Source organism: Bufo gargarizans, chromosome 1, assembly GCF_014858855.1.
Source record: "Bufo gargarizans isolate SCDJY-AF-19 chromosome 1, ASM1485885v1, whole genome shotgun sequence".
NCBI lineage: Eukaryota > Metazoa > Chordata > Amphibia > Anura > Bufonidae > Bufo > Bufo gargarizans.
The window spans coordinates 747,473,289-747,487,944 of record NC_058080.1 but is presented as its reverse complement, the minus strand read 5'-3'; the positions used below and the strand labels follow the sequence as shown (position 1 = coordinate 747,487,944).

Below are 14,656 nucleotides of genomic sequence, written 5' to 3'. Positions count from 1 at the left end.
TATCTCAAGGACTTATCCATTTATCAGATCATTAATCCCCCCTCCCAAAAGCTAATAACATAGCTGTGTATTGAAGGGTTATTTAGTAGTTAGCACAGATTTGATCTATATATGATATTTCTAAAGTTTTGACATGCACCCTGCACACATCTGTCTGCAATATATTGGAATATTCAGTGTTTATCCTAGCGGAGGTATGGAGCTACAGAAGTAATCCCTGTTTATGACAAAGAGTATGCTCTGGCTCTTTGTTATTCGCCATCTTGGGTTTTGCCACATTGCAAATAGAGCTTGCCAAGAATAGACCTGGGGTAAGTGATAGTTTTTATTACTTTATATGCTTTTATACGATGTAACTACTGCTGTAGTTGCATATGTCTTTTATATCACTGCTTTTATTCAGTAAATTATTTTATTCACTTAGGCATTGTTTAAGCCTATTTATTCTCGTATCTCAGAATCCACAGTAAAACAGTAGATACAGAAGTTATTGGGATTAGTGAGGACATACATGGAAGAACACAAAGAAACAACAAAAATGATTTGACAAATGAAACCCCTTTATTGTAAAATATTGGTCGAGGGCAAAAGTATTCCAATCTATGACAACACACCAATACACTCAATGGTTTGTTTCCGAGAACTTCGGGGAACCCTGAGTGTCATTAATCTGAATTCTTCCTTGAACACAGCTTCAGGTGGAAGCACATGGTGAGAGCAGTAGATAGTGACACACAATTTTACTTCAGGTCAATACTACATAACATTTGAATTAAAAGAGCAAAGTTGCTTTATTCTCATTTCAAACATTTATGGCCCCACCTCTAGGCTCTGCATCTATCTCTAGAATGGGGGTCCCCTGACTTTATATCACTGGCTGGCATATCAAAGCTTCAAGATCTGGCTGACTTTATAGCATTTCCCATATTCCAAAAAATTAGTTTCTTCTGGTCTGATGAGTTTTAGAATTTGGTTCCCTTACAAAAAAATTCCACATATAAAATATCAAAATGACTTCTCTCCTGTATGACTTCTCTTATGTCTAAGAAGACCGGCGTTATCTGTAAAACATTTTTCACAATGTGAACATGAATATGGTTTTTCTCCTGTGTGAATTCTCTCATGAGTAACAAGACTTGATTTCTGTGTAAAACTATTTCCACACTCTGCGCAGAAATATGGCTTCTCTCCTGTGTGACTTCTCTGATGTCTAACAAGAAGTGATTTGTCTGTAAAAGATTTCCCACATTCTGAACATGAATACGGCTTCTCTCCTGTGTGAGTTCTCTCATGTCTAACAAGATTAGATTTTTTTGTAAAACCTTTTCCACATTCTGAACATGAATACACTTCCTCTCCTATGTGAATTTGCTGATGTGTAACAAGACGTGACTTCTGTATAAAACATTTCCCACATTCTGAACATGAATACGGCTTCTCTCCTGTGTGACTTCTTTGATGTCTAATACAATCTACTTTTTGGGCAAAACAGTTCCCACATTCTGAACATGAAAACGGATTCTTTTCTGGGTGAAATTTTTGATGTTTAACAAGATGTGATTTTTGTGTAAAACATTTCCCACATTCTGAACATGAATATGGCTTCTCTCCTGTGTGAGTTCTCTCATGTCTTACAAGATTAGATTTTTTTGTAAAACCTTTTCCACATTCTGAACATGAATACGCTTCCTCTCCTTTGTGAATTCTCTGATGTGTAACAAGACGTGACTTCTGTATAAAACATTTCCCACATTCTGAACATGAATACGGCTTCTCTCCTGTGTGAATCCTTTTATGTGTAGCGAGATTTGATTTATTTGTAAAACATTTGCCACATTCTGAGCAGGAGTATGAAATCTCTACTGTGTGAACTCCTTTGTGTATAGAAACCACTTGACCTGTACTTGTGGTAAAAATCGGTGATTGGTCAGGAGAAGGTTCCTCATGATTAGGGGGGTTATAGGATAGATCTGTACTGTGTAGTTCTGGATATACATTTAAGGTAATGAGGTTTTCTCCTGAAGAGCGCTGCATGACAGCTTCATCTTCTACTTTATAATTTAGTGATAACATAATGTTACCCTCAGAATTCATACTGGGATTTTCTGTGAAAATACAAAATAAAATATGTGATTTTTTTTCAAGCCGTAAAATAGACAAACTTAAAACATTCCTATTAGGCTGGAAGCCAATCATTTTAAATCCACTCCTAGCTTTGGTTAAAAAAATTCATGAAAGTTTCCACATGTGATTCCAGCTTTACAAAGCTTTCTGCAGCACTCTGACAAAGTCCACAATTCTGGTATGTACCCAGTCTCCATTTCTATTACACAAACCTAAATAAAAAAATAAATAAAATCATCTATGTCTGGCAGTTAACCCTTCAGCGCCAAATTGTCACCACATTCCTCAACACAATCTGAATTTATTAATTATTTCTTAGACCTGATGGAGTTGGTGGATTCACCAGAAAAAATCATGCCATAATGGACACCTAGAGCTTAACTGAGAAACACTTTCTTGTGCACCTCCTCCGCTGCTGCTTAAGTCTCAAACATGCTCAGTAGAAGCTACAGCCTCTCTGTATTTGTAGTAAAAGATTCCCCTGCTTCCAGCTGCAGTTTCATTGTGGAATTACAGCTTCTATTTTCCGGGTTTCGGATGGATCTCTGCTGGCGCCCATTATAGTGAATGGGGCTGGACGAAATGCCGGTAGCGCATGGCAGGGACAGATCCGACAGGCTGTTCCCAGCTAAAGTGAAACAGGCCTTATCCACTCTGCTGCTTTATTTTACTGCAACCTGTACAGAGTACGTGTGAGATTTCAGCAGCAGAAGGGGAGGAGGCACATGGAAAGGAACTTGGAGATTGAGTTAAGCCTCTATATGCAGGACTCATGAGCCCTGGTACTATTTAGCTGTAGTCATAATAAGCTCATTTTAATATTTGCCATTCTGACATAGAATAGCAAACTAAGTACACCAGGCTCATCAGGTTTAAGAGATCTATTTCATATTACATGCACAGTATTGTGAAATCTAGATTCTCTTTATTATTGTTATGGAAAATCTGATCATCTACATTTAACAAGATAATGTATCATGAGGTAAAGCACAGATCTCAGCCTGAATTCATAGACATAGATATGAGGTCTGTATAGCCTAATGGCCGCACAGTTACCAGATCTCAGGTTTATAGACGTCTTTAGGATGTAGTGGAATAGACAGAGAGGAACGAGGGTCCTATCAAGAATTAAGAAGGTGAAGCTAATGAAGTGTCCTGTGAGTGCAGGTGACCATCACTGAGATGTCTGTGTCTGTACAATAATCACATATGACATAGGAGCTTCCTAAGAATAATGGATCTTAAGACTGGAGTACACAAAAAGAAAGCTTAATACACAAGAACCAAACATATCTAACCTCTTAACTAACAGGCTGACCAGCCTGGTTGTAATTTAATGATCAGGTTATTATTTTTGTAGTTTCATTGTCACATTCAAAGACCCATTACTTTTTTAAACAGGTTTTTATTGTAGCTACACAACAATGCAATATCTGAATAAGAAAACTTTTAATGAGAAATAACAGTTCTTCAACATTTCTCATATAAGACTTTCCTAGACAAAAATAGTAAACTGCGTCTTTTGCACACTTTTATCAGATTCTCTTCCTGCCCTTAAGGCACTAAAGACAGAATCTGAAGTCACTTTCTCAATTCATTATTCCATACCTGTGGTGACATCTCCTGGAATGTCCTCCTCCACCTCACTCTTACATAGGGGATCGCCCATCATTCTCTCTTCTTTATCCTCCACTTTAATATCACTCAGATCTTCCCCCTGATTTATCATCTGTAACAATTCAGTACAATACAGCAGACAGGTGGGAAATCTAACAGATCCACATAAGAGACCCCCACAATCTATGACCCCTCTATGACTGCAGGACCCCCCTATATAGATGTGTATAGGGCTCAGCTCCATCTACCTGAGGATTCTCTGGGACCTTCTCCTCTGGACAGTCCTGGGAATACAGAGGACAGGGACATCTCTTTGGTGGATTTCTCCTCCTGGATTCATCTGTGGAGACACAAGCACACAATGACTGAATACATGGCCCCCTGTTGATCTGTCTATAGATCAGACACCTATCTTAGCTCCTTCACTTCTAGGTTTAGTTATCAGGGGGAAATAATAATATTCTGCTCCTCACCACCTGTGCCGAGGTCCCAGCACCTAGCAGGTCAAAAGACCGAAGTAACCTCTGGTCTATGAGAGTGAATGGCAGGCAGTGGGATGACTCCTTCTCCACAACAGTAAATTTTGAGGAAGAGGATACAGTTATAAATGCCAGGAGCATCTTGCAGCACTCCACCAACCAAAAAGGCATCAAAGCATCATTCTGGCACTAGTTATGACACCACCCCATATAAGGTAAATTTCTAGAGAGAGAACCCACAGTGAGGAAACAGTCATAGAGGAAGTAAAACAAGTTTCCCCAGTCTCCTCTCCACCTGTGGTGTTGGAGAAAGCTCTACATCTTTACCCCCTCCAAGTCTCCTTTCACTGGGGAGAAAATTCCTTTCTCCTAAGGAGCCATTATGGTGAAATGGAAAAAGAGAAAAATATGATATTCACTGGACATTTTCTGTGAGCCCATGGCAGTGATAGAGATGTGTGAATATCATTCTATTCTGTCCAGGACTATGTAACTAGATGATTTTTTTTTATGTAGTTGCTTTAGGAAGTTTCTTCCGTTGCCTCAAGTGCTTCCCCTCCTCCCTTTGCTCAGTCTGCCTGTTTATACAATGATGAAGAGAGAAGAAGGGGAAAATGAAGCTGCGGGCTGAGCTCGTCCTCACTTCTCCACATCTGTCAAGAATGATGTATGGACTGTGGAAAAATGCTTGAGCCAATTACTTAGTTAGATAATACCCATGTATACTCATTGCCTATAAAAAAGAACCTCCTTGACGTGTCATATATGCAGTATTAATGTTAGTGAGACGCCATTACAAGATGTTTACATACCAAAGTTTGTAAGATAGCACTTGGCATCTGTTTTCTTCTTATCTCCCTTTCCTTCTTAGCCAATGAAATAATGGGATGAGCCTCAGAGGGGACACCCCCCTGAAGATATATAAAACCAGTTTACTCATTGTAATAAACAGAGAGATAGTCTTTGACCCACCGGTGTGTCAGTGTCTGTCTCTATCACGCATGAATATTAACTCCTTGGGGTACCCTGATTTGGAGACCAGAGTGTATCTTAAATGCTTTAATTGGAAGCATCTTCAACAGTTGGCACCCAACGTGGGGCCCAGGCAAAGGGATCATCAGCAGTCGACCCTCAAGAGCCCCCAGGACTTGTCGAATGGCATGAGAGGAGAGGACCGCGGCCACAAAGAAAGGTAAGAAAATCAATTATCTTACCTGCCTTTCTGCTATTCAGTTCGAACGACATGGTGGCTTAGTCTGCTGTATGGTGGAGCCCATGTTAGTATAGTAGTTGGCTGAAATGCTGAAAGCCTGGGTCCATAGAAACCATAGTCTGAATTGATAGATCACCCTGGTGTGTATATAGGAGTGAGTTGAGCACAGACGGCTAGACCATGGGCAAAGAAAGGGAAAAGGAACCTCCTGGTTTGGAAAAGAGGGCACTATAGCGCCGAGGTGTGGGACGAAGTAAACTCTGCTTGACCTTTACAGGAAGATGTGTGAAGCTGCCTGACCATTAGGGGAAGAGGTGCGGAGGTAATCTCCGCCTGACCTGTACAGGAAGATGTGCGGCGCTGCGTGACCCTTAGGGGAAGAGGTGCGAAGGTAATCTCCACCTAACCTGTACAGGAAGACATGCGGAGCTGCCTGACCCTTAGGGGAAGAGGTGCTGATAGGAATCCTGGGCTGACTAGTCAGATGTGATAGTCAGATTGAGCCAAACAGAGGGGAGGTTGAATCCTTTGTCTGCGGAGGAAAGGGTTAAAGGTGCCTGCTCACTCCTCTGTTTTGTGTGTGTCAGTCCGCAACATTGCTGTTGAAATGGACCAGTCCCAGTCTCGGGGAAGAGTAAGGTTACACAGCCAAGTTTACTGTGAGCGAAGTCAGTTCTACGAATTAAGAGTTAAATCGAGGAGAAAAAAAAGAAAAAGTATCATCACAGAGACACAGGGAGGTGTGTGCTTTGGCTTTAGGCCAAAAAAGAGTGAAATTATCACAAAGTTTCTCACAGGCGTGAACACAGGGCATTCGGCCTTGAATTTACAACATTCGGTTGCTAGATATTATGACAATAATTAAGTGTATGAAATTTTACCGCCAACACAGCCCCCTAAAATGGCACGGGGGGAGGGGGACTCTGCTGCGCTCCAGAAGATACATCCCCCACCATATCACCAGCCACTCAGTCTCCAGGGGGGTGGACCTGTTAAGTATGTCAGTGCCAAAACCATGCCCTAGGCCCACCTCTTTGTATCCGGTTATCACACAAGATGGCATTCCCTACTTCCCAACTTCCTGCCTGGCTGCCATCTTAACTCCTGCAACTTCCGGCCGGCCCGGTGGCCATCTTAACTGAGCGAATTTTACTCCCTGCCCAGCGGCCATCTTAGTTACTGGTAATTTTTTCTGATACAGCTACTGAGCACGAAACATTAGACATAGAGTACTCACTCAACTCAGCAAGTGAAGGATACACATATACCTATAATTAGTCATTACTTGTAGTATTGTTTAATTACATGAAATGCCTTAACTTTTATGTTTTGAAGTCCTGCCCATCTGCTAGAATCACAAAAGGAGGGGATTGTGATGGAGGTGGTCTCAACTGTGGTAAACTGTAGCTTTAAGCCCAGACAGATTCTGTTCTTTCTGTCTTTCATATACTGTTGCTGAAGAATGCTAACCTTGAGCTAAGATGCTGCAGAAGTAGTAAAGAATGTAGACAGGCAGTGAAAAACATCAGCAAGCTAATGAAAGGTGTAGACATGCCCCCCGATCTCCGATGGTAAACTGAATCCACAGTAGTGAGAAAAAGCATTTAGGGATAAACAAAGGGTGGCTGAAAGATAACAAGCTCACAAGACAGGCAGAAGTCCAGCTGTGAGTAGTGAAGGAAGTGTGGGTGTACAAAGACAGAGAAAGTGGAAAGTATTGTTATGAATGTTATCATGATAATGTTAAACCACCTCCCCAACATAGAAAGAAAAAAGTAAGTTTGCCACCCTATAATGGTCCTGGGGGATGGACCTGCATAGTCTGTAGGACCCAGAACCCAGATGGGAGAGAGATTTGTGCTGTGTGTGGTACTCCTCGTCCACACATGAGAGGATTGTATTCTGTGTTGACCATGCCCAGATCACTGTCCGTCCCCACAGACGCCCATGTTTTTTGTGATGAGGACGACACAAAGACAGGTGAGGGGGAAAAGTTAGACCAAGATTAGGAAACAAGAAATCCAGTATTGGCTGTGCTTTTAAACATTTTAGCAGATTCAAGTCCGGCCCCAATGATATCCCTCACTCTGGGTGATACAGAAGTAGTCCAGTTTTTGATTGATACTGGAGCAACTAAGACAGTTGTGCACAGCAAATATGTCCTCCCCTGACTTAATCTCCAAGAACACCAGTCCTTGGGTAGAAGTGGATGGGAAAGTAGTATACTCCCCTTTTAACGGAATGGAACCCATCCGTATTAGATTTGCCCTTACCCAAAAAGTGCTTGCCCGGTTGCTGGCCAGTGATAACGCCCCCTGTTGCCCCCTGTTGCCCCCTGGGTGCAGACTTTCTTGCAAAAGTACGTGCCAGCATCTCATACCAGGAGGATGGCGCTGTGAAGCTCACAGGTGCCCTCAATGACCAGGAACTTTGTTTGTTGGCCATTAGTGATAAAACTCCCTGGTCCATGTTTGTGTCAGTACTCCCAGAAGATGAGAAGGAAGCCCTGCCTGCGGGAATGTCAGGCTATCTGTAGGCTACTGGACCCACGGATGTTGGCAAGCTCCCAGTACCTCCTGTGGAAGTGGAGATGAAAACTGGCACCCCACTTCCCAGAAAGATGCCATATCTCAAACAGTCCGAGACTTTTTGAAAAAAAAGGGGGCTATCAAGGAGATTGTATCCCCTTCTAACACACTTTACCCTGTGAAAAAGAAAAGTGATAAGAGCAAACCCACCCAGTACCAGATGGTACATGACCTATGTGCTGTCATTGAAGCCACAGTTTTTAACACCCCCATTGTGCCCAATCCACACACTTTGTTGGCTTAGGTTCCCGCTACCTCTACCCACTCCACTGTGATTTATTCGGCAAATGTTTTTGTTTTACCACAACATCCAGACAGTTGTTTTTTTTATTCCTATCACACATGAGGGTAAACAGTATACCTGGGTGGTGCTGCCGCAGGGAGCCTAGAACTCACCCAGTATGTATACTGCAGCCATGTCACTCCTGTCCTTTTTTAGCTGATGATGGCTGAAAGTGAGAAAAAAAAAGAGAAAAACTTCAGTTTTGTTGCATTACAGTTTCCTTCCTAGGGTGAAACATCTATGGAGGACATTCCTTTGCCCAGAAACATGAATGCACTGAGGACATTTTTGGGCCCTGTTTGTTATCGCAGACCTTGGATACACAAGTTTGATGCAGCTTCTTTTAGTCCCTTCCACCTTATATATGAGGTGGTAGAAGCCTTTTATGTCCAAAGCTGGCAATTTTGTGTTCCCCCGCACTGGGCATATCATACACATTTAGATTTTATTGTACAGAAGTGAATGGCCGTGCATCAGCTGTCCTCACCCAACTGCATGGCCGGCAACAATGCCCTGTGGCATATTATTCAGCCAGACTTGATCTGTGGCCAGAGGTGCCCCTTTTCTGCATCAGAGATGTAGTAGTTGTACAAGCCATGGTTGATAAAAGCTCTGAGATGGTCCTGAACCACAAAGTGATAGTGATGTTACATCCATCCTCCTGCAAGTACAACCCAAAACATATTTTTGTTGCCCCATTTTGTTGCCTGACAATGCCCAAAAATGTGATACTTTGGATCCAGACATCCTGTTGCCTCTGGAGCAAGGGGGGAGGGAAGAGTTAGGGCACTTAGGGCACTTAAACTTTTCTTCCAGATCCAGAGGAAGAGACTCATGACTGTTTGCAGATGATGTCACAAGAGACAGCAGGATTTGACCATGTGGTAAATCAGCCATTAGGTAATTCAGATCATGTGCTCTTTGTGGATGGATCGAGGTATGGCCAGGATGGCAGGTACTACACAGGTTGGGCAGTGGTGACTAAACATGACACTCTATAAAAGCATAGTCCTTACCACCACACATGTCTTCTCAAGAAGTCGAGCTAAAAACTCTGAAGATGACTTGCAGAGATGCAGCGGGAGAAACAGCCAACATTTACACTGATTCTAGGTATGCCTTTGGGATTGCCCATGACTATGGTGACTATGGGTCCATTTTGAAAACCAGAGACTTCCTGACCGCTTCAGGTAAACTCATCGAAAATGGGGAAGCAGTGAGGTCTCTGATGGAAGCCCTCATGTCACTAACTTGAGTGGCGGTGATAGCAACAAAAGGTCATTGTAAAACAGACTCAGAGGAGGCAAAAGGAAAAGCCATGGCAGATCAGGCGGCAAAAATGGCTGCCAAATTGTCTAAGCAGACCCCTGCCTTATTGGACAAAGCTCAGGTCCCTGAAATAACTCCTCCTGTCTCCCCGGACGTTCTTAAGACCTTTCAGAACCAGGTGGGGAAGGAGGAAAGGGACTAGTGGATGGAAAAAGGGGGGACTACAAATGAGGAAGGTCTAATACAGTTCCAAGGGAAACTCTGTCTTTCCAGGTCCCTCTACCCCACGATGGCACAGGCAACCCATGGAGTGACGCAACAGTCAAAAACTGCTATGTGTGATTTAGTACATAGCGCATGGTATGCCCCAGGGTTCAGCACTGTAGCAGCCAGATATACCCAAGGATGTATGATTTTTGCCCAGAACAACGTGGGCAAGGTGGTTAAGGTACCTCAGAAACACACATCTTGCCCTTTGTATCTGTTTCAACGCCTGCAGACTACCTTAAACTACCCAAAGTGGGCGTATACAAGTATGTATTGATGTGTGATGACTTGTTTTCAGGGTGGCCAAAAGCATACCCAAAGAAGCAAAGAAGATTATGGCCGAAGTTGTATGCAGGTATGGGGTGCCTGAGAGAATTGAAAGTGACAGAGGTGTTCACTTCACAGGTTGAAGGTTTTGGGTGTAGAACAGGCCTTACATGCTTCGTTCCATCCACAAAGCAGCGGTAGGGTAGGAGAAAAAGAACTGAACAGGACACTAAAGTTAAAGATTAAAAAAGCCATAAACAGTGTGCCTGCTCTCTCTTCAGTAAGGTATACCCGTAACCGTAAGACAGGCCTTAGTCCCTATAAGGTCCTTTTTGGGTCAGCCGTAGGACAGGATTGTATTTCCCACAGCAGCTCCAGATGCAACATGGTTGTCTGGAAGATTATGTGATAAGTTTGCATGAGCATTTGACTACAATACATTCTCAAGTTTTTGCTTCACTTCCAGATCTTGATAAAGTACCAGGAACCCACCCACTTGTGTCTGGAGATTGGTTGGTAGTAAAAAGACATGTTAGAAAAGTCCTCAAACCCTGGTTTAGATAGTCTATTCCAAGTGTTGTTGACCACAAGCACATCAGTGAAGCTCAAAGGAAAGCCTAATTGGATCTACTCCAGTCATTTCAAGAAAGTGTTAAGTCTGGAGACTTGAAATGATGGTGTTTCTTGTTCCCTCTTGTGTGACTGCTAATCCTGACTCAAAGAATATAGATTCTAAATGAGATAGTAAAAATAGTGTTTGAGGCTGTGAAAAAGTTGTGCAAAAGGAAGAACAAAGTGGTTACAGTCCAATATTTCTAGCCCAGTGATCAATTGATAGTATTGCCCAAAGATTCTCAGTATTAATAGTTCTTATGTTCGCAATAATCAATGGCCAGGTCATGAATGCCCTAAAAGGGCTTACTTCCTATTCCTGAATTTATCTTTAATTCTGCTGCTTGCATTGATTGTTTTTTGTGTCCTCCCTTGCATTAGGAAGCTTCTATCCAAAGCTGTATCTGCTGTCACTCCGGATATGTTCATGGGAGAGCTATATGAGTATATTAAAGATGATAAACAAAGTCCACTTCATTCTGCTAGTCCCCGCACCTACAGGACCATCTGATTTACCTATGTCTGATTTACCTATGTCAAATCCAGTGTCATGGGTGGCTATTCACAAGGAATAGGTTGTCATGGAAGCTGGTGAAGAGGAGTCGGAGCATTGGGAGAGATGTTTAGGTTTAGGCAAAAAATGAGATTCAAGGGGGGACTGATAGAGATGTGTGAATATCATTCTATTCTGTCCAGGACTATGTACAAAATTATTTTTTTATGTAGTTGCTTTAAGCAGTTTCTTACTTTGCCTCAAGTGCCTCCCCTCCTCCCTTTGCTCAGTCTGCCTGTTTATACAACGATGAAGAGAGAAGGAGGGGGGTGCGAAGCTGCAGGCTGAGCTCGTCCTCACTTCTCCGCACAGATGTGTCAAGAATGATGTATGGACTGTGGAAAAATGCTTGAGCCAATTATTAGATGATACCCATGTATACTCATTGCCTATAAAAAAGCAGTTCCTTGAAGTGTGATATATGATGTATGCAGTATTAATGTTAGTGAGACGCCATTACAAGATGGCGTTAGCATACAGATGTTTACATTAGTTTACATACCAAAGTTTATAACATGCACAATGTGCACAATGTGCAGATGCCAAGTGTTCTCTTTTCTTCTTATCTCCTTTTCCTTCTTAGCCAATGAAATAATGGCATGAGGCCTCAGAGGGGAAGCCCCCCTAAAGATATATAAACCGCTTTACCTTTTGTAATAAACAGAGAGATAGTCTTTGACCCACCTGTGTGTCAGTGTCTGTTTCTACCACGTGTGGATATTAACCCTTGGGGTACCCTGATTTGGAGCACTAGAGTGTATCTTAAATGCTTTAATTGGAAGCATCTTCAACAACAGCTCTATGAGAGAGACTGCCGCTCTGCTGGACAGGAACAGGAACCTCTGAGACCACTGAAACCCCCACTGTCCTCTGTAGGAATATTCATTAGAAGGACAGTTACACCTTTCCCAGTACATACACCTGTCTCCCCTTGTCTGTAGACCTGGGCTATGGTCACTGAAGGAATGTGAGGAGAATCGCTCTAAACTCCTTACATGGTGAGAATTCTCCTCCTGAGCGGTATTCTACCTCCGCTGAATTTGGAAAGATGCAGTTAGCTCCCATCCTGACGGGCTTGTATCTGAGGCAGTTACTATGGGATTCCTTTTACCCATTGCCCTCTATCGTCTGCACAGCTTGAATCTGTCTACTACACCTTATGTTATGTCCTGTACGCCATAATGTTTCTTTACTGTGATGGTGGTTGTGCAGGGGAACGTGACAACACTTATAACTGACCCTACACTATTCCTGGGAGGAGTTTATAAAAGGGGATGTTTGGTGCCATTGGGTGTGCTGTGTCGTTGACGAACTAGGGGGATGTAGTACGACTGATGCTTCCTATATAGTGAGCCCCTCTCATGTATGATGTGCCTGAATTATTAAGAGATAATAATTCTGGAGCATTTTCAGGAGATCTGTGCGGCAAAGAAATCTACGGCTTCTAGTGAGCTGGAATTGAATTCCCAGTCTAATGTGCATCAGTTTTCTGGTGCACATGCTGTTAAATGAATCGGACCACAGAGGTGTTGGTGCAGGGCAAATGTAAGAGGTGCCACTGAGTGACTACAAGTCAGAGACAGTTAGAGAGTGAGCACCATAAGGGAGTTACAAAACTGAGGCTGAGTAGTAACTCACTACCTCAGAGACTGACCCACTGCAGGTGGATGAACCACAGCTCCAGGGTAGAAGACCTAGAAGCCCAGTTGTGGAATCCCTAGCAGATAAAATTGAAGCCACCCATCATCCAGGAATGGGAGAGACAGACGACGGATCCTCTTATCCCCCTTTCCTAGTAACTGAGCCAAGGAGGAAATAAAGAGCGCACCAAGACATCCCAAGCAGCTCCTGGAGGAGAATTACTCCAGCAGGAAACCACCTAAGATACTTTAGGTGAATGGAGCCTATCAATATGTCTGACTAATAAGGCAAATGCAGGACCTATGTGATGTTTAAAGAGCCTAACTTGTGTCGCTCCTCCATTACATGTCACTGCACACATGTGTATACACTGCACATGACGGCTCTTACCTTGTGATATAAGAGGCTGGTGCTCCTCCATCATGACCTCCTTGTACAGATCCGTGTGTTCTTCTATATATTCCCACTCCTCCAAGGAGAAATAGACAGTGACATCCTGACACCGTATAGGAACCTGACCAACACAATGACACCGTCATCACCCAGACCCCTCCAGTGCTGTTACTGGAGAATTTCCCAGCATTCCCAGCAGGTCACCTCTCCAGTCAGCAGCTCCATCATCTTGTGGGTGAGTTCTAGGATCTTCTGCTCATGTATCAGGGGGTGAGGGGGAGGCTCTGTGATGGTGTGAGGGGTCCTGCTCCGCACTTCTGACTCCTGGAGATGGATGATGGGAGTCACACAGTCCCTGATGTCTTCTTCACTATGGTGTACTCCTGTCGAAGGAGAGCGACACTTAGGTGAAAAAAGATACATGACATTTACCAGTAATCTGTTTTTCCAGAACCCATAGAGAGGATCTCCCCTGCTGAACAGGAAACCTGCAACATAAAAGTGGTGCCTCTCCACAACTCAGTTTTGCTAAAAAACTATCCAAAGGTCTGACAGAGAAGAACGCCCTACCGAATCTACATAACTAACTCTTACTATATCTTTTTAAGGAACAACACAAATAATACCAAAGAAAATGACGAGGTAAAAAATGGACGGGGTGCTGCTATGAGTTCTGATAAAATCCATTACGGTCAAGTGTAATCCATCTTTTACCTCTTCACCCATAAGGGCACCCAGGGAGAAATAAACTAGAAATAAAATAATTAAGAAGGGGAGGGGACAACTGCCTGCAAGACTTTCCTACCAAAGTTGAGATCAGACACGGGAAAAAGCTGCAACCTATAGTGCCTGAGAAAGGTTTGAGGGAAGCCCAGGTGCTGCCTTACATATCTGATCCAACAAGGCCTCCACTCTCTCAGCCTAGGAGGTGGACACCTCTCTTGTGGAATGAGCCCCATAAAAAGGAAGGAGAGGAATGTCCTGACTGACATATACCAAAAGAAAACAACCTGCTTCATCCATCTGCTGTTACTACTTTTGCTGGCCTGGTTCTCTGCTTTCCTCCAACCCCTGGAAGCTTCAAGGTAGTGAATTGATCACCTTCTGACATCTATGACAAAACACATAATTGTGATTAGAAGGATTGTCACAAAAGGACAGAAGAATGATCTCCTGGTTCTTGTGCAATTTGGAAACTACCTGAAAAATATCAGGTAGGGTTTTCATTACTACCCTATGATCAACGATAGTAGTGTAGGGAGGGAAAGCAGAGAGGCCTGCAGTTGACTGACCCAGCAGGCGAGAGTAATGACCAGGAGGAAAGCTCTTCTGAGGGAGAAATACCTGAAA

At 43.1% G+C, this 14,656-nt stretch overlaps 2 protein-coding genes across 2 annotated transcripts in view; both read right to left on the bottom strand.

Moving 5' to 3' along the window:
* Nucleotides 1-579: 579 nt before the first annotated feature.
* Nucleotides 580-14,656, bottom strand: part of LOC122925022 (zinc finger protein OZF-like) — a 338,508-nt gene continuing 324,431 nt past the window's right edge. Inside the window, exons 8-9 of the mRNA XM_044276555.1 lie at nucleotides 1,575-1,780; nucleotides 580-1,322 (exon numbers count right to left, since the gene is read on the bottom strand). Coding sequence (XP_044132490.1) covers nucleotides 1,006-1,322; nucleotides 1,575-1,780 — 523 coding nt within the window. The 3' untranslated portion in view covers nucleotides 580-1,005. The remainder of the gene's footprint in view (nucleotides 1,323-1,574; nucleotides 1,781-14,656) is intronic.
* Nucleotides 2,162-13,566, bottom strand: LOC122925040 (oocyte zinc finger protein XlCOF7.1-like). Its single transcript, XM_044276580.1, has 5 exons — nucleotides 13,511-13,566; nucleotides 13,304-13,427; nucleotides 3,990-4,081; nucleotides 3,733-3,853; nucleotides 2,162-2,336 (listed from the first exon to the last, which is right to left on the bottom strand). Exons 1-5 carry the CDS (start codon nucleotides 13,532-13,534, stop codon nucleotides 2,260-2,262), a joined length of 438 nt encoding a protein of 145 aa, XP_044132515.1. The 5' UTR covers nucleotides 13,535-13,566; the 3' UTR covers nucleotides 2,162-2,259.